Genomic DNA, 20,881 nt, shown 5'->3' with positions numbered 1-20,881 from the left:
CCCCTTACAAGGGGGGTAGCCAAAAAGAAAAATGCATAAAATCATTCCCACCCATCCCATCCCTGAATACACTCCACACCCCTCCACCCTCCCTCTTATCTTAGCACCTCCTGAAATGTGCTGTATACTATGTCAATGACTGGCATCCACTTAAATACAGTAGGTGCTCATTTTATACACATTTGAATGACAATATTTGAAATATACGACTCAATTTAAAGCAAACTTTTGCTAGCTTCCTAATCTTAGGAATCAGGAATATACATACATATATTATATATATATATATATATATATATATTATATATATATATATATATATATATATATATATATATATATATATATATATATATATATATATATATATATATATATATATATATATTATATATATATATATATATATATATATATATATATATATATATATATATATAATATATATATATATATATATATATATATATATACACATACATACATACATATATATGATGATGATATGGTGTTACGTCACAAACTCCTCCCATCGGAAGGCTAGGACAGTGCCACTTACAGAGGGCTTTGTAGTGGTATACCAAAGGCTTTTTCCCTTTATAAGGGAGGTAGCCAAAATACAAAGGCATAAATACCACTCCCACCCATTCCATTCCCAACATACTCCACTCCCATCCACCCCTGCCCTCCTCCTTAAAAAAACGATTAGACAACTTTATGGATGGGGATGACAGGTGGTGATGGATACGGAGCTGCCTAGTGTAGGCCTTATGGTCTTTTGCAGTCTCCTTTATTTCTTATGTTCTTATGTTATCTTGACACCTCCTGAATGATGGGTCATCCCTGCATCTCACCCACTGCCATCAGTTAGACGCAGTGTCACAAGACATAGCACATCCACAGCAAGGCCACTTCATTAAATCAGCAACCCCCTTCTCCATCCCCTCATGTAGAAAAAGAGAAAGCAGGGAGAAATCCCTCTAGATTGCATCAATTTATTTTTTACACATACTCCCTCACCCCCTATACCCCACCCACTCCCCCTCATGCATCACAGCATCATCCATATACAACCATTCTCCATTCACCTCTGTCTTCTGTCCTTTCCTGAACACATTCCCCTTTCCCAATGCCCCTTTTACCCCATCCATCCATCTCATCCTAGGTTGACCCCTCATGTTCACTGCTTCTACTGCTGCCTTCCACACTTCTTTTACTAATCTTTCTTCACTCATTCTTTCCATGTGTCCAAACCATCCCAATACTCTTTCATCAACCCTATCTCCCATCTCCCTTTCCACCCCTGTTCTCCTCACCACCTCATTTCTCACTCTATTCAACCTAGTAACCCCTATCATACTTCTCAGGCATTTCATCTCGCATTCAAACTCCTCCTCTCTTATGTTCCATGTTTCTTTTCCCTACAGTGCTGTTGGTACAATCACTCCTTCATACAATCTCCTCTTCATACTATACTCCTGGTTACCACTATATAGTCCATTAATGCTCCATCTACCACTCTTCCATCCACCACCCTCTCCCTAAACACTGTATTTGCCATCATCAACTCTCTAGACACATCTCCACCATCAACTCTCCATTACGATTTTTTCCTCCAACTCCATACTTTCCAACCACTCCATCTATTGGTTCATTTCCTATCCTAGCATTAAGGTCTTCCAATACCACTGTATTGACATTTCTCCCTAATCCCTCTATGCACTCATTTAAGTCCATCCAAAAAGCCTCCCTTTCTTCTACACTCTTCTCACTACCAGGCCCATATACACTTACAAAAACCCACATCTCCCTTCCCAGTTTCAACTTCATCCACACTAACCTTAAAGAAACCTTCCACGCCACTACATGCTTACCTATATCTTCACCTACTAGTATAGCCACCCCTTCTCTCTCTTGTCCTCTCTTCACCCCTGAGAACCTCCCAACTACACTCCCAACCTCACACTTGCCCCTCCCTTTCAACTTAGATTCACTCAATGCCAACACATCCACCTTTCTTCTCACATACTGCCTAGCTCTTCCCTTTTACTCTCATCTGTACCACATCCATGAACATTAAAAGACCCAAACCTTAGGGTACTGGTTAGAAAACTCCTAGACCCTCTTATGCCCTTACTTTTTTTTTTAGGAATGTCCCCTTTGGGGCACCAGGGAGAAAGATGCCTAGTCCTATCCCCATCCCTCTTTTTTTTTTTTTTTTTTTTTTTTTTTTTTCCATCATACGATTCAAGTGGGAAGACATGGTGGCAGTGTTCTTTTTTCCCCCACCACAGGGTTAGGTGAAGAAAGGAAATGAATATTCAGAGAAATGGTGTGGGACAGTAACAAAGGGTGGGGGACAGCATAACGGAGGGACAGTCACAGTATAATAAAGTATCATTTCTCTATGAACAGAGATTTCCTCTATCACAGACAAAATGATGTGTGGCTCTGGTCTGTAGGGGCACCCCATATAGACCCTAAAGTATCAGCTGCATACTACTTAGCCACAATAACATGCAGCCAATACCCCAGATGGGGATTAGGTAACATAAAGGATTACAAAGGCGGAGCATGCTGACAGGAGACCTTTTGGTCCATATCTAAGTTGGATGTGAAAAAAATCATAATAATGATAAATACATACATACATATATATACCAAAGCTTTTTCCCCCTTACAAAGGAGGTAGCCAAAATACAAAGGCATAAAAACCATTCCCACCCATTTCATCCCCAATACACTCCACTCCCTTCCACCCTCTACCCTCCCTCTTATCTTGGCACCTCCTAGATGATGGGTCATCCCTGTATCTTGTCCACTGCCCTGGGTCAGAAGCAGTGTCACAAGACACAGCACATCCACAGCAAGGGCGCTTCATTAAGTCGGCGACCCCCCCTCTCCGTCCCCTCATGCAGAAAAGGAGATGGGGAGAAATCCCTTCGGGCTGCGTCAATTTTTTCTCACACATACTACCTCACCCCCCCCTCCCCCTCCCCATTCCACCTCATGCATCACAAAATCATCCATATACAACCATTTTCCATTCACCCGTCTTCTGTCCCCTCCCATCCTTCCTCAACAGACATTCCCCTCTTCCCCAAAGCCCCTTTATAATGATAAATAAAAACTATATTAATATAAATAATAAATAAAATGCATAAATAAATGCATAGGTATAGTTAAGTAATAAACAGGTAAATAGTAAATAATAATAAATTGACATATAACTAATGATAAATGAGAAACTAGCAAATAATAATACACAGACAAATGATAACAAATAAACAAATAATATAATATAAATGATAGTCATTACAGCATCTTGCTTAGGTGTTTATCTAAATGATTTTTAAAGCTTCAAACTGAACTACATTGCACTGCCTCTGCAGGAAGTTTATTCCATTCATTAACTACACAGTTGGCAAAGTTGTTTCTACCCCCTTCCAAATTAAATCTATTTCCAGACAGTTACAGACCATTGTTTTTTGTCTGATTCTCATTCATTGTGAAAATTTTGTCACTTTTGATGTTGTCAATTCCCTTTAGAATCTTAAAGACCTGTATCAGGTCACCTCGGAATCTACATTTTTTTAAGGAAAACAGATTCATACGTTTTAGTCGATTTTCGTACAATTTATTTTTTATATTTGGAATCGGTTTTGTGGCTTGCTGTTGTACTTTTTCCAATCTGTCAATGTCTTTATATGGATATTCTTATTTTTTCTAATTAGATTTTATTAATCTAACAGAGAGGGAGAGAGAGAGAGAGGGAGGGAGAGAGCAGACAAACACACACGTAAATACACAAATGATAAGTGGTGTCCCGCAGGGATCAGTACTGGCCCCGATTATGTTTGCTATATACATAAATGACATGGATGAAGGAGTAGAGTGTTATATGAATTTCTTTGCAGAAGATGCAAAAATACTTAACCCCTTCCATACGGTGCCGCACACGTAGGCGTCATGAGGAGCAAGTGGATTCGCGACGCTGCCATATCGGTGTCTTGATTATATTTATTGTAGTCGCCCCTGTGTTTTTACATTCTCCCAAATGTGCCCTGAATCCCATTCTCTGTGGTTTTCAAAATTCGCGGGTGAAAGAGAGAACGATCGATATAAGCGGCGACTATATTTTATGATGCGAATATTATTACGTGACGTCATACGGCTGGCATTGGCTGCTGCCCGCGAGATTTAAGTCCCGTACTGAAGTGGTTAAGAAAGTAAAAACGGAGGAGGCTTGCAACTAATTACAACAAGACTTGGACAAGATCTGGAAATGGACTCAAAAGTGGGAAGTGAAATTCAATATCAAGACATGTAGTATAATGGAATATGGAAAAAGTAAAAACAGAATATCAAGAGATTATAAATTTGGTGAAGAGGTAAAAAAAATAAACTCGGAAAAAGACCTTGGAGTAATGATCAGCAAAGACATGACATTGGATAAGCATATTAATAAAATAGTCAGAGAAACCTATAATTTATCGAGGTCAATAAAAGTGGCATTATCCTATTTGGAGGCAATTATAAAAAAAAAAAAAAAAAAACTACAATAAGACCAAAACTCAAGTACACAGCAACACTATGGACACCCAGTACCAAAAAGAATATAAAGAAGTTAGAATACAAAGAGCAACAACAAAACTGGCAGGTCCTGGAGCTGCAGCGTCTACGTCGTGGGACCACCCCCCAACCCCAAGAGTTGGGGGCCAAACAGCAGCAACCACCCCTGGCCACCGGCTCTACGCAGGTGGCACCGATCCCCAAGAGGAGCTACGCCTACCTTGGGGAGTACCACAATCCTTTTTCCCAACATGCAATATTACGTTTTTTCTGCACCGAGGAGTGATTTTCCGGCGATCACCCCTCTTCTTCTACTTTTAGCTGGAGATGTAGAGAGCAATCCTGGGCCCACCACAAAATACACATGCCCAACATGCTCTAAACCCATTACTTCGAGCAGACAGACAAAGGGCTCAGTTCAGTGCAATATGTGCAAAAACTGGGCCCACCTCACTTGTACAACACTTGCTGACACAAACCAATACACAAACACTTGGACATGTTCTACCTGCCCTCCAGTAACCCCACTCCCACCTCCCCAACCACAGCCAGCACCCTTACCCACTCCCAATTTCCCTCTGCCCTTACCCCCGATTAGTACTCCCCTTCCTTTGTCCCCGATCTCTCCTTTCCCCCCCTCTGACCCAGATCCTACACCTTCCCCACTACCACCCCAACCTCTACCCCAAATGGCAACATACAACACATACAAAACACACAACATTGACGGTATTAACACGAAAAAACATGAACTTGAACACTTTCTTAAACAACACAACATACACATTGCGATTTTACAAGAAACAAAACTAAGACACTCACACAAAACACCATCATTTCATAATTACACCACCATCAGACAAGACCGGACTGACGGCTATGGCGGTGGACTCATCACCCTGATCCACCACTCCATCTGTTTTGTGGACACAAGTGCCACAACCAAAATTCTCCTCCCTACCACAGATAACACAACAGAAATCCAATCCATTCGAATCCGCACAGGAAACAAATCAACACTGACAATAGTTAACATGTACATTCCCCCCCAATCATCCCCCACAGTTCCAGACACCTTCAGGCCTCATTTTAGCCAACTAGCCTCAATCCCCAACCTGATCATGGGTGGAGACTTCAACGCCAAGTCGTCTGCCTGGTATGTCGACAACCCTGACACAGACAAGAGGGCTTGATATACAGACTCAGTTTGACTCATTGACTATCATGAACAACACACATAATCATACACATATCCCACACCAAGCCCTCTACACTCCCTCCTCTCCTGATATCACCTTTTGCTCCCCCTGCCTAACCCCAACAACATCATGGAGAGTGGTCGGAACCCTTGGCTCTGACCACCTTCCAATCATCATCACCACCAAAACAAGATGCACCCCAGTTGGCCACAGACACACTTACACCAATTACAAGAGAGCTAACTGGGAAGCTTTTACTGAAGAGACAGAACAACATTTTGAAACACTTAACAGTACACCAATCACAAACATAAACAATGCTGTGCACACTTTTAATACAATCATACAAAATGCAGACAAGAGATACATCCCTAGAGGCAACAGAAAATCACACAACCCCAACTTCACACCACAAATCCAAGGCCTCATCAGACAACGTGACACACTTAAACACGGTACCCCCACACCTATCCCTCAAAACATAGCAGACCAAATACAAACACTAAACACTGTGATTGCCAATAAAATACATGAACAAAAAACACAAAATTGGCAAAACTTTATCAATACACTTGATCACAAAACAAACACCAGCAAATTGTACAAAACACTCAACAGCATTACACTATCCAACAGTAACACTACACGCTCTCATGCAGCAATAATCACAACAACAGATAATCTACCCTCAAACAGACAACAAGCAAACGCACTCATACGTCATTTTGCACAGACAAGCCATCTCACTTCTCACCCTGACGACCGACGCACCATTCGACGTAAGAAAGACTTTCCCACAGACTCAGACTATATACCCTTCATAGACAGTCAGACAAAACTCATAATACATAGTCTCAAGCACTCATCTGCCTGTGGCCCTGATAACATAAGCAACATCCACCTAAAACACATTGGACCACAAGGTATACACGCACTCACAAACATTGCAAACTACAGCTATTCACACTACACTATACCCGACATCTGGAAGCATGGTAAAATAATCACCATTCCAAAACCGAACAAAGACCCAACAATCCCAACATCGCACCGCCCAATCACACTTCTCTGCACCCCCTCTAAAGTCATTGAACGCCTAATACTTAAACTTGTCACACCATATATTCCCCTTGCTGACTCACAACACGGTTTTAGGCCACTACACTCCACAAACACTCTTCTGACAAACCTCACACAAAGAATTTTAGATGGCATCAATTCAGATAGGCCCCACCAAAGAACACTTCTTATAACATTAGACATTAGTAAAGCTTTTGATGCTATCCCCCGCCACAACCTAACAAATAAAATATATAACACAGACATGCACAATAACACCAAAAGATGGCTGGCCAATTATCTGGCAGGTAGGAATGCTTACGTGTCATATAATGGCCAATCATCGCACATCAGAAACATTAAGAACGGAGTACCACAGGCCTCAGTTCTATCCCCCACACTATTTAATCTATACATGCATGACTTACCCACGCCAGACACCTCAGAAATACAAATCTCTTCCTACGCAGACGACATAACAATCACATGCACACATCGTAACACAGACAAAGCTGCAGAAATAATCCAGCCATACCTTGACACACTCAACACATGGTTCATCACAAACAGACTCAAAATAGCTCCAACCAAATCTACAGCAACACTTCTCACCAACTGGACAAAAGAACACAAATACATACCTCATCTCTACATCAACAACACTCTAATACCACACACAAACATACCGAAAATTCTTGGTGTAACATACGATACATCCATGTCTTTCAAACAACACATCACAAACATAAAAAACAAATGCACACCCAGACTTAACGCATTTAAGTCAATCACTGGAACAACATTTGGACAAAACAAAGAAACTAATATAACAATATACAAACAATGCATACACTCAGTGTTGAATTATGCGAGTCCTGCATGGGCTCCTAATCTCAGTGAGACACACCACAACACCCTTCAAATCATACAAAACAAAGCTCTAAAAACAATTACAGGCTGCACAAATACAACACCTACAGACCATTTACACCATGAAACAAAAGTCCTCAAAGTCAAGGACCACCTCGACATGAGAGGCACACACACACTTGCCGCAGCCACCACAAACACATCACACCCACTACACTACATAGCAGAACACCCACACACACCAAGAAACATTAAAACAACACCCAAAGACCTTTATCACGCACAGATACTCTCTTCTCTTCCTCCACAACCACCAAATACCAGCCTCCGGAAACATATTCATAATCATATCATTCACCGCTCCATTAACACACTGAAAGACAACACACTGCTGCATGCCAGACCCCCTGATATCCACCCTTCTTAATCCTCTCTCCCACGAAAGGACAGAGTCCACTTGGCCAGACTGTGGTGCGGCCACCACCCAGCACTTCTGAGCTACCAGAAGAGGCTGGATGACCGCGTTGTGAACAGCTGCCCAGGATGTAACACTTCACCCCATACCATACAACACATAATGGAAGACTGCATTATACACAATCATGCACGCAAACAACACAACATACGCTCTATAAAGGATTTGTGGGAAAACCCAGTTTCGGCTATGGCATTCCTTGGGGAGACGGGACTGCTCGGACAGACAGTCTAGGGAATGACAACAACAACAACAACAAAATGGACACCAACTCTTTCCAAAATGACATATGAACAAAGACTGTCCAAATTAGAATTACCAACTCTGGAACAAAGAAAGGAAAGAGGAGACTTACTATCTATAGAATTATGAAGGGAATGGAAATCTTAGATAAGAATGACTTATTGAAATGGGACAATGGAAAAACAAGAGGACAAGGTATGAGGATGATAATTTTTGTTTTTCAGGCTTTACAAGAGAAGGTAGAAGACTAGGTAAAGGCATAGATTTAGAAAGGGAGTTTAAGTATAAAGATATTCCACAAAATCAAGAGATTACAAAGTTAATACAAGATATTATAGATCTAAAAGCAGAATGCAGGGCAATGTATAGAGAAACAAGCAAGTTGAAAAGACAGAATGCTGAGACAAGGAGAGCTTAATGACCTAAAAAAAAAAAGAACTAAACATAGTAAAAAATGAAAACAAAAAATGAAAAATGAAGATACTAACAAAAATGAGGATTTCAAAAGAGAAGTAAAAGAACAAATACATGCAGCAACTGAGAAAATTGGAGATACCATAAAGGAGACAGATCTTCAAGAAATAAAAAATCAATGGAAAGTAGATCAGGAAAACTAAAAAATAGTTTTTAAAGAAACTGTACAAGTGGAAGAAAATGCAAAGGAAACAGTCATTAAAATAATTAAAGAGAAAGAAAATTGGGTCAGGGACACAGTAATTAAAAAAAAGTGTATAGTAGTATATGGCATTAAAGAAAAAAACAATGTAGCTAGATACTTAAGAGAAAAAGAGGAGAAAGAAATAGCAAGAAATTCTGAAAGAGATACAAGAGGAGGGGCAAGAGATGGAAAAAGAAATAAAAATGCCTAGAATGGGACTATACTCTAAAGAAAGAGACCCCTAAGAATTAAACAAAGGCCTCAGATGATACCAGAAGTATTAACAAAAACAGCAAAGTTGGCAGAAAGTAAAAACTACAAAAATATATGGATAAAAAAGGAAATGAGCTATGAGGAAATAGAGAGAAAAGACACTAAGAAATGAAGCTAATGAAAAAACGAGAGAAGAACAGAGACTGAAAAGAATGAATTTTTTCAGAGAGTGGTGGACTCGAGGCTGAGAAATTGGTATATAGAAAAAAGGAAACATGGGAAACAGAAAACAAGGAGGAAAAAGAAACAATTAAAAGTAATGTATACCAACATAGATGGTCCGACTGCAGGATTAAGTGAATTAAATGATTATATGGCTTAAGAAAAACCAGATATAATGGGAATTGTGGAGATAAAATCAAAAGGTCCACTACCACCAAATAGTGTAAGACAAGGTTTATATAATCACTGTATAAAGAATAGAAAGGAAAAACAGGTTGGAGTTATGTTTTTGACTAAGAAAGGTTTAAATGTAACAAAGATTACAGAAGGAAATAATAATGTGGAATTGATTATGATAAAAGTTGAAAATAGTGACATGAAAAGTAGAAAATCTGTAATGATATATGTGCCTCTGAAAACATATTCTTAGAAAGAGAATGACCATTCCAAAATGTTGGAAGATACAAGGCCTACATTAAATGAAATACTGAAAGGAGGAAATTTAGTAATTATGGGTGACGTAACTCTAAAGAAATATGTTGGGAGGAGATGACAATAAAGGGTGGAGAAAACCTTCAGGGAAACATACTACTGGACATGATCACTGAATACACAATGACTCAATGGGTAAAAGAGAATACCAGATAAAGAAATAACAAAGAATCATCAAGACTAGATTTAATATCTATGTCAGAGCCTGAAATTGTGGATAAAATGGAATACAAGACACCAATTGGGAAGAGTGACCACATACTACTGGAGTTCGAACTAAAAGAGGAAATATACGAGGTCTGTTAAAAAAAATACGTGGACTGTTTAAATTGCACGGCTCCAGTTGGTTCCAGGGCAATCTGCTTGGTGTAGCTAGGTTTGCATAGATCAGCTGATTATGATGCCATTTCCCGATTGCAGATATCTTTGTGTATTAGCTACGTGGATTTTAGTGAAGTGCGATTTTTTCATTTGGTGGATTTCAGAATGAATGACATGAAGGAGCAACGACTTGCTGTGAAATTTTGTGTTAAACTTGGAAAATCTGTGACTGAAACTTTTGCTATGCTTAACACGGCTTACAGTGGTGTTGCTATGATGTGTATGGCATGTTTCAAGTGACGTGAGTGTTTTAAGGGTGGTTGACAGTCCATTAAAAATGATGAGAGTCCTGGATGTCCTTCCACGTCAACCAACAACCCACACGTCAACAAAATCAACACCCTGGTGCAGGCAAATCAATGTATGACTGTCAGGGAGCTTGCTGAAGAGTGTGGGATATCAGTTGGATCTTATGAGATTTTGACAAAAAGATTGGAGATGCACCGCGTTGCTACGAAATTTGTGCCACACCTGATGATGGATGAACAAAAAGCACTCGATCACTGTTCTTCACCACCCCCCTACTCACCTGACCTTGCTCCTTGCAATTGATTCTTGTTCCCCAAACTCAAAAGAATCTTGAAAGAAAGAAGATTTGAGACGATTCCCAAGATTAAGGCAAATGCAATGAAGGAGCTGAAGGACATTACAAAAGAAGCATGTCAGGACTGTTTCAACAAGTGGAAACACTATTGGGATAAGTGCCTGCATTGGAGAGGAGAACACTTTGAAGGGGATCCAGATCTGTAACTTCTAAACAAAGTACGTTTTCCTTTATGTCAGTCCACATAGTTTTTGAATAGACCTCGTATCTGGGAAGAAACAAGAGACACAGAAAAGGAAAACTGATGTACAACAAAAAAGGATTTTGGGAAACTCAATAATTCTTTCAAAAAGCGAATTGGGAAAACTTTTTTAATGAAGAAACACAGATGGAAGAGAAATGGACGATATTAAAAGAAATTTATAATGAAGGAGTGGATAAATATATACATACATACATATACCAAGGCTTTTTCCCCTTTCAAGGGAGGTAGCCAAAAAGGGAAAGGCATAAAAATACTCCCACCCATTTCATCCCTAAATACACTCCACACCCCTCCCACCCTCCCTCTCATCTGAGCACCTCCTGGATGACGGGCCATCCCCGCACCTTGCCCACCGCCCTGGGTCAGAAGCAGTGTCGCAAGACACAGCACATCCACAGCAAGGCCGCTTCATTTAATCGGCGACCCCCCCCTCTCCATCCCCCCTTGCATATAAAGAGAGGACGGGGAGAAATCCCTTCAGGCTGCGTAAAAATTTACTCACACATACTACCCCACCCCCCCGCCCATTCCTCCTCATGCAACCACATCATCATCCATATACAACCATTCTCCACTCACCTCTGTCTTCCGTCCTCTCCCTTCCTTCCTCAACAGACATTCCCCTCTTCCCCAAAGCCCCCTTCACCCCATCCATCCACCTCATCCTAGGATGTCCCCTCATGTTCACTCCCTCCACATCTGCCTTCCATACCTCTTTTACTAGTCTTTCTTCACTCATTCTTTCCATGTGTCCAAACCATCCTAATATTCTTTCATCAACCCTATCTCCCAGCTCCTTTTTCACCCCTGTTCTCCTCCTCACCTCCTCATTTCTCACTCTATCCAGCCTAGTAACCCCCACCATACTTCTCAGACACCTCATCTCAAACATATTCAAACTCCTTCTCTCTTCTTCTCTTATGTTCCACGTTTCTGCCCCATACAGTGCTGTTGGCACAATCACTCCTTCATACAGTCTCCTCTTCGCATCCATTCCTAAATGTCTATTCCTCATTACACTCTTTAAACCACCAAGGCATTTACTCACTTCTCTCAATCTACATTCTACCTCCACCTTCACTCCACCTTTTCCTGCTACACTTGCACCCAAGTATCTAAAACTATCCACTTCCTCCAGTCGCTCTCCCTTAATGTTCACTTCCAGTCTACTGCCACTTTCACCTTACTTTTACCCACATTTATCTTTAGCTTTCTTCTATCACATACTCTCCCAAACTCTGCCACCAGCTTCCTCAATCCCTCCTCCGACCCTGCCACAAGCGCAGTGTCGTCCGCAAACAACAGCTGGCTCACCTCCCACTTTTCTCCATTTTCTTTAACCATCTCCAATCCCTGACTCACTACCCTAGCATTCACCTCTCGCACCACCCCATCCATGTATAAGTTGAACAGCCAGGGCGACATAATGCATCCTTGACAAAGTCCCACCTTTACTTCAAACCACTCACTCTCTCCATTTCTAATCCTGACACAAGCTCTACTACTCTCATAAAAACTCTTGACAGCTCCCAAAAGCTTTCCTTCTATCCCATAAATCTGCATAACCTCCCACAGTGCCTTTCTGTCTACCCTATCATAAGCCTTTTTCAGATCCATAAAAGCCCAAAAACCATCCTTCCCCTTTCCTATAGCTTTCTCACATATCTGTCTTACCACAAAGATCTGATCTACACAACCTCTACCTGTCCTAAATCCACACTGTTCCTCACCAATTACTCCTTCTGTTCCTCTCCTAATCCTCTCAATCAAGATCCTCCCATAAGCCTTCCCTACTACACTTAACAGGCTAATCCCTCTGACACTACTACATTCACACTTGTCCCCTTTTCCCTTGTAAAGAGGAACTATACAGGCACTTCTCCAGTTCTCCAGTACTCTACCCTCTCTCCAGCAAACATTAAATAACCTCACCAACCAGTCCACCATCACTGAACCTCCCTTTTTCAGACATTCTGCATGGCATCCATCCAGACCAGGTGCTTTACCTGCTTTCATCATCTTTACAACTGCCTTCACCTCATCCTTCCTTATTTCTCCTCCATTCTCCTCACTCACTCTCATTTTCTTCGCATTTCCCACTGCAGCTATCTTTCCTTCCCTATCCTCCTTCACATTTAGCAACTCCCTAAAATATTCTGCCCATCTTCCCCTTACTGCCTTCTCTTCCATTATCATCTCTCCATCTGCACCTTTTACCTTTTCTTCCCTACTTGTATATGGATGATGCTGTGATGCATGAGGTGGAATGGGTGGGGATGGGGGGGCAAGGTAGTATGTAAGAGCAAATTTTGACGCAGCCCAAAGGGATTTCTCCCCGTCTTCTCCTTTATGCATGGGGGGGACAGAGAGGGGGGGTCGCCGATTTAATTAAGCGGCTTTGCTGTGGATGTGCTGTGTCTTGCGACACTGCTTCTGACCCAGGGCAGTGGACAAGGTGCAGGGATGACCCGTTATCCAGGAGGTGCTAAGATGAGAGGAAGGGTGGAGGGGTGTGGAGTGTATTCAGGGATGGAAGAATGATTTTATGCCTTTTCCTTTTTGGCTACCTCCCTTGTAAGGGGGAAAAAGCCTTGGTATATGTATGTATGTATGTACAGCAAAAAATGTAGCGAGGTAAGAGATAAAAGAGACAATGCTTGAAAAAAAAAAAAAAAAGGAGTGGTAAATATATAAACTAAGAAATATATAAAAATACACAGGGAAGAAAAGAGAAACTATGAAAAAGACATAATAGACAAATGTAAAGATCAACCTAAATTATTCTACAAATATGTAAGTGGTAAATTGAAAAATAAACAGGAAATAGTGAACTATGTCAATGGAATACAGAATATACAGAAGATATAGAAATGTCTGAAATTATGAACAAATATTTAAAATCCGTAGTCATAAAAGAAAATATACACAATTGGGATGAAGGGGAGAAAAATCCCATCCCAATGAATGAAATAATTGTGACACAGAAAGAAATAAGGGACCAAATAATGAACCTTGATGTCAGAAAATCACACAACCCGGATAGAATTGCAAACTGGATACTAAAAGAATGTAAAAATGAACTAACGGACAAAATATATAAGATAATAGATTGCTCACTCAAAGAAGGAAAGGTACTGGAAGACTGGAAAAATGCCAATATCATGCCAATATATAAAGGGGGAGACAAGGAAGACCCAACAAACTATAGACCAGTCTCCCTTACAAGTACAATAGCTAAAATTTGTGAAAAAGTCATCAAAAGTAGATGGTTTAAACATGTGGAGAACAATATACTAAATCCGAAACAATTCAGTTTTAGACAGGGATGATCATGTGCCACAAATTTGATTTGTTTCTATAATGCAAGAAAGGGATGTAAGGGCAGACTGTGCTTTCCTGGGCTTACAAAATGCATCTGATAAAGTACCACACATAAAACTATTAAGAAAACTGAAAACAATTGGTGTACAAGGAAAATTATTTAAATGTATGGAAAATTTCTTAAATGCGAGAAAAATGAGTGGTGCTCAGAGATAAAAACTCTACCTGGGAAGAAATGATAAGTGGAGTCCCACAGGGTTCAGTATTGGCTCTGATAATGTTTGCTATATATGTAAATGACATGGATGAAGGTGTAGAATGTTACATGAACTTCTTTGCAGACAACGCAAAGCTACTAAAGAGAGTATGGAAAAAGACTATGAATTGCTACAGAGAGACCTAGACAAGGTCTGGGAATGGAGTCAAAAGTGGGAATTGAAGAAGTGAACTTCAACATTAAGAAATGTGTTATAATGGAATTTGTGAGAAAAAAAAATCAGGAAAATATAAAAACAGTGCAAAGGAAGTAAAGGAAGTTGGTTTTGAAAAGGACCTAGGGGTAATTATCACCAAAGACATGTCCCCAGACAAGCATATAAATAAAATAGCTGGAGAAACCTACAATTTACTAAGATCAATAAAGGTGGCTTTTCATTATTTGGATGAGGTAGTGGTAAAAAAAGTACTACCTGTAGTCACATTGATAACACCAAGATTGGAGTATACTGCAACACTATGGACACCCAGTACAAAAAAGAATGTCAAAGAAAATAGAAAGAATCCAAAGAGCAACAACAAAGGTGGCCCCAACACTTTCAAAATTGACATACAAGCAAAGATTGTCTAAACTAGAACTGCCAACCCTGGAACAAAGAGAAAGAGGTGATCTATTGGCTATTTACAGAATCATGAAAGGCATGGAAGTCCTTGACAGAGAAGACTTATTAAAGTGGGATAAAAGAAAAACAAGAGGACATGAAAAGAAACTCAAAAAGGATAGTTATAGAAGAGATCTGAAAGAAAGAGAATTTAAGAATAACTAGATGTTGCGAGATACAAAGATGGTTCACTATGAGCATAGCTCCCCTTCCCGTATAATATTACTAGGTAAATACACACTCACATGCAAAGAGAGATTTTCTTTTGGCCATACCTGTTCCATGAAGAGGAGAGTAATGCGCTCAAACATCTGATTGCCATTGAGAGCAGTGACAGCCATATAGAGGAAGAGTCCATCAAGGACAGCCGTGGGGATGTAGGCCAAGGGAAACGGCAGTAGGAAGATGGACAGTCCGATCAGAATATTTGAGAACAGCCCTGTCAACCGAGTCTCACGCACCTTGACGATACTGAAAGAGAATTAATCAATCAATATATTGCTAAAGGTCTCTTGCAGAAGACCCACAACTCTCAGGTAACTAGTGATGGCCACTGAAGGAAGAGATGATACAACATTGGGTAGGGTAAAAGTGGGGCACTGTAGCACAAAGTGTTCTATGTCTTATGGGTGGTGATTGTATAGTTGACAATTAGTGGCCAGGCTGATTCTATTTTGATATTGTCATAGTGCCAGGGGGTGGCCTTAATGCAGTCATGCTAGTGTGGTTCTTACATGTCTTTGGAGGGATTTATCAGTTGGGCAGATGTCTCACAGTCATGCATAGTACTGAGTTTGAGGTCTGTCTTGGAAGGTTTCCATGATCTTTGTATGTGTTTTTGTAGAGACATATTGTGAGTTACTGGTGGAAGGTTGTTGATATTTGAGTAGATTATTGGTGTAGTTTCTGCCCTGTTCAGGTAGTCATGCTTATGTTACTTGGTGGGAAGGATGGGTTTGATTAAAGGCTCGTGTAATACTGTGTGCTTATCATTTTCACGTGCTGCTCTATGGGCAGAATTTTCATTTCTAAATGTAGATGTTTTACTGGGGTGGTTTTTGTACATCTGATTAATTTCCTTAAAGTTTTGTTGTGTTATTTGTAGGATGTTCCTCTTTTGTTGACAGTGGGAACCAGCCTGTAGAGACATGGTTGAGCATGGTTATATATGCTATTTATATATGATTAGTGTTTCTTTCACCTGGCCAAATCCTGTGCTTGCTCCCAATCTTGTTATGACAAGTTTCTTGTTAGTTTTCACTCTCAGGTCCTTGATAAGGGAGATTATTACCTGCCTGAACAAAACTAAAATGAAACATCATTATACCTACACGGTGGCACAAATTTATGTCCACTTACATTTCGTAGACATGCCCCTGATCGACACGCTCCTCGACGTCCGCCAGGGAGCGTACATGAAGGGGAGAGTGAGGGAGGCAAGCGTGCATCCATGGCAGCCCGAAGAGGGATAGGAACCCATTCATTATGGCCACGACCAGCATGTCCAGATGGTAGGCAGGGCCCTTCTTCAGCCTGAAAGGTGAAGCATTACATGAACACCAACCTGCTGGAAGCCTCTAGGTGGCAGCTGATGTGACATTAATCTGCATGAATCCAATCTCTGGGAATCTATTCGATCTGTATACAAAGGGACTCTTCCTCCTTACAAGGAAAGTATTCAAGTCAAAGCCACACACACACACTCCCACCCATTCCACTCCCATCCACTACCCTTGTTTCCCTCTTATATTAGCTTCTTGTGGATGAAGGGTCATTTTTATCTCTGGGAATACTAATAATTAATCATTGTGGGAGTACAAATATAAGCCTGTGTGCTACTATACAGACTCAAATTTTTGTATGGGGGTTCTAAATCTGTGGAGGATAAAATGGAAAGACCAAGTGTTGTCCAAAAAGGCTACATCAAATCATAATATATGTTGTATGCAATACAGCCAATAGCAACAAAATTATTTTTAGCTACACCTGACTTAGGTTTTTCTGGCTCTAAAGGACAAAAAGTGGATTTTTTTTTCTTCAAGAAAATTACATATACCAAGGGCTTTTTCCCCTTACAAGGGAGGTAGCCAAAGTAAAAGGCATAAATCCACTCCCACCCATTTCATCTCCACATGCTTCACTCCCATTCACCACCCCTCCCTCCCTCTTTTCTTGGCTCCTCCTAGGTGACAGGTCATTCCTGCATCTCACCCACTGCCCTGGGTCAGATACAATGCAGCAAGATCCAGCACATCCATAGTAAAATGGGGGGGGGGAGGGAGAGAGAGAGGGAGAGAGAGAGAGAGAGAGAGAGAGAGAGAGAGAGAGAGAAATTGCTGTCTCAACTGGTTGATCAAGTCCTGTTTCATTTAGTTTACCTTAAGCTGAATAAGCCTTTGTTTGGAGTGGGTAGGAGAATGATCTAATTAAACACAATTATTTATCACACTTACTTGTTGCATGGATTGTTGACCATGGCAGAGCCAATGTTTTGATCCATGAAGAACAGCATTGATAAAGTGAAGCCTAATCCCATGGCAGCAAATATGGCTGGGACAGGAACAGAGTCCAGAGGTGCAATTTTGAAAACGTCGTAACTATCATCATAACGGAAATGCTCCACTGCAAGAAAGTCAAAACCATTAGTATTCATTTATAGAGTGAAAATGAAAAAATATTCTGCACTTTTTTTCTTTTATTTTATCAGGCTGGGAGGGAATTTCTCTTATGATTACTTAAATAATGTATATTTGAAAGTGCAAATGTACTGCAATTCTTAAGTTATCAAAATATGACTATATTCAAATTCTATCTAATGTATACATTGCTTACTATTTAAAAAAAGACAGAATGGCACAATGCAGACACTGAGTGAGCTAAACAAAGAGAAAAAAGCAAAATTGAGGTTGCATTAAACAAAACAAAACAAAGCTACAAACCACACGTCTGGTCTCACAACACCTGCATACAAATGTATCTCAGCTCATTGCTGGAAAAGTCTACAAAACCGACTCCCACCAATTTTCTTTTCTAATTATAATCTTTTATCTTTTTAGATTTAATCATATCCAAACTGAAGTCCTTGACTACAAGAACTTGGCCATATGTTGTCAACTTAAACATAAAATGTTAGACATGCAGCCAGCCAAAGTGTACTTTTTCCAGCCCAGCCACATATGTTAGTCAAAACATACAAACACACACACACACACACAATATTATATATATATATATATATATATATATATATATATATGCAAAGTAGACCACTTGGAAAAAGAAACTAACGAAGCAGAGCGCTTTCGTATATTACATCTTCAGTGCAACTTGTTGCACTGAAGATGTAATATACGAAAGCGCTCTGCTTCGTTAGTTTCTTTTTCCAAGTGGTCTACTTTGCATAAGTGAACACACGTACCCGTGTTCTTATTAGCATATATATATATATATATATATATATATATATATATATATATATATATATATATATATATATATATAAATACATAAGAACATAAGAATTAACTATACAACAAGAAACCATGAGGTCTACACTAGGCAGTTCCATGTCTATTACCACCTGTCATTCCCATCCATAAAGTTATCTAACCTTTTCTTAAAACAACAGATAGTTTCAGCACTTCTTACATGATTACTAAATCTATTTCATTTGTTGACCACTCTATTCACAAACCATGCATTCTTGCCTATTTCCTTCTGAAATCTAAATTTGTCCAGTTCAAATCCATTGCTCCAAGTCCTGCCCTGTTGTTATAATATGATGACCTTGTTTACATCACCATTGTTAAAGCTTCTGATTCACCCTGTACTCTGTCTTTCCAGAGAGTCTAAGATTAGGTGCCTAAGCCTGTCCTCGTAAGGTAAATTTCTGAGCTCATGTATCATTTTGGTCACTCTCCTCTGTGCTGCATAGTCAAGGATGGGTCAATGTTAGACTCTAACGCCAGATAAAAGTTAGATAATCATCTCTGCACTCTCATTCATAACTGTTCTAGCAACGAAACCTAAAGCTCTATTCCTGGTGCTTATGCACCATTTCCTGAATTTAAGGGCAGGATTCACTAGAACTCCCAACCAGGCGCAGATACAAGGGGGCGAGGGGCCCAGGAGGCCCAGGCCCACCCCAACACCCTGAGTATGGTACACTCATCTCGAGTTTGATTCTCCTTGGATAAACACTTTTTAGTGCAAATTTATGATTTTAATTATATTCGTGTATTTTATATGATTTTACATACAATTATGAGCAAAACAGACTAAGGTTTCTGGACCAATCTCCAAGTCAACAGCATTATTCTTGGGCTTAAAATATCGGCATGTTTCAAGTATCGGTTATCGGTTCGGGACCCCCTCAAATAACATTCCTGGATCCGCGCCTGCTCCCAAGTCTCTCTTGCACAAGCATGTGCACACACACACAATCTAAGCTACTGCTATGTTTAACATGCTGCACTTTGGGATAATGATATCAATTTTATTTGCCATTTCACCAACCATGTGAACAATTTGGTATGATCCTCCTGCAGAATCTCTGCATCTTCTCCTGAGCTAATTATGCATCCTTTTTTCATATTTTATTGTCGTGAGCAAATTTACTAATATCACTATTAATCCCACTGTCCAAGTCATTTATATACATAATGAACAATAAGGGAACCAGCCCCCCCCCCAAAAAAAAAGAGCCCTGGGGAATTGCACTAGAAACACTCCCCTATTTGGATTTTACACCATTTTTGGTCACTGATCCTACCTCTAATCTATTCATGGGCTTTGACTTTAGTAGTCTCTGGTGGGGCACCTAGTTGAACGCTTTGCTATAGTCAAGGTAAATAATATTGTAACTATCATTGTTATCTGACACCTTGAAGACATTAGTGTAAAAGGATAGAGGGTTAGTAATACATTACTTACCCTTGGAGAACCCATACTGTGAGTCACGAATCAATTCATGTCTCTGGATGTGATCTCTAATTCTATTAGCTATTAATGATTCAAGCATTTTAACTGATGTCAAACTGATTTGCCTGTAGTTACATACAGACAATCTATCTCCCTTTTTGAAAACAGGAACAATGTTTGCCTGCCCACAAGCAATAGGCACAAAACCAGTGTCTAACAACTTATCAAATAATTCCATTAACTGGTCTCAGATTTTAAATTTACACTCTTTAAGCACTCTTGGAAATTTTTTGTCTGGATCTGGGGATTTTGTAGATTTAAGTCTTAATTTGTTCGACTACTCCCTTACTAATGCTGATGTTAGTTAGTCTACTTCCTTCATCCCCACTGAAAATCAGGTCACAGTCAGGATATCATAACCAACCTCTCCATTGTAAACACCGTGAGAAAATATTTGTTAAACGCCTCGCTTATTTTTTCCTCCAAATCTAACATGACATACTTGTTATTTTTAATTGGGCCTATCCTTTCCTTATTATTTTTTTTTCTGCAGAGATGAAAGAAGCCCT

The 20,881-nt window shown here is 39.9% G+C and overlaps 1 protein-coding gene across 1 annotated transcript in view; it reads right to left on the bottom strand.

Annotated features, from left to right (window-relative positions):
• LOC143026745 (solute carrier family 4 member 11-like) overlaps window positions 1-20,881 on the bottom strand; it is a 258,819-nt gene that overhangs the window by 15,266 nt on the left and 222,672 nt on the right. The window contains exons 10-12 of the mRNA XM_076187537.1: window positions 17,846-18,014; window positions 16,752-16,925; window positions 15,668-15,863 (exon numbers count right to left, since the gene is read on the bottom strand). Coding sequence (XP_076043652.1) covers window positions 15,668-15,863; window positions 16,752-16,925; window positions 17,846-18,014 — 539 coding nt within the window. The remainder of the gene's footprint in view (window positions 1-15,667; window positions 15,864-16,751; window positions 16,926-17,845; window positions 18,015-20,881) is intronic.

This window comes from Oratosquilla oratoria, chromosome 1 (assembly GCF_046742065.1).
Source record: "Oratosquilla oratoria isolate Oo_2021 chromosome 1, ASM4674206v1, whole genome shotgun sequence".
In the NCBI taxonomy this organism is placed as follows: domain Eukaryota; kingdom Metazoa; phylum Arthropoda; class Malacostraca; order Stomatopoda; family Squillidae; genus Oratosquilla; species Oratosquilla oratoria.
The sequence above is the reverse complement of the archived record's forward strand: the minus strand, read 5'-3'. Positions and strand labels throughout refer to the sequence as shown.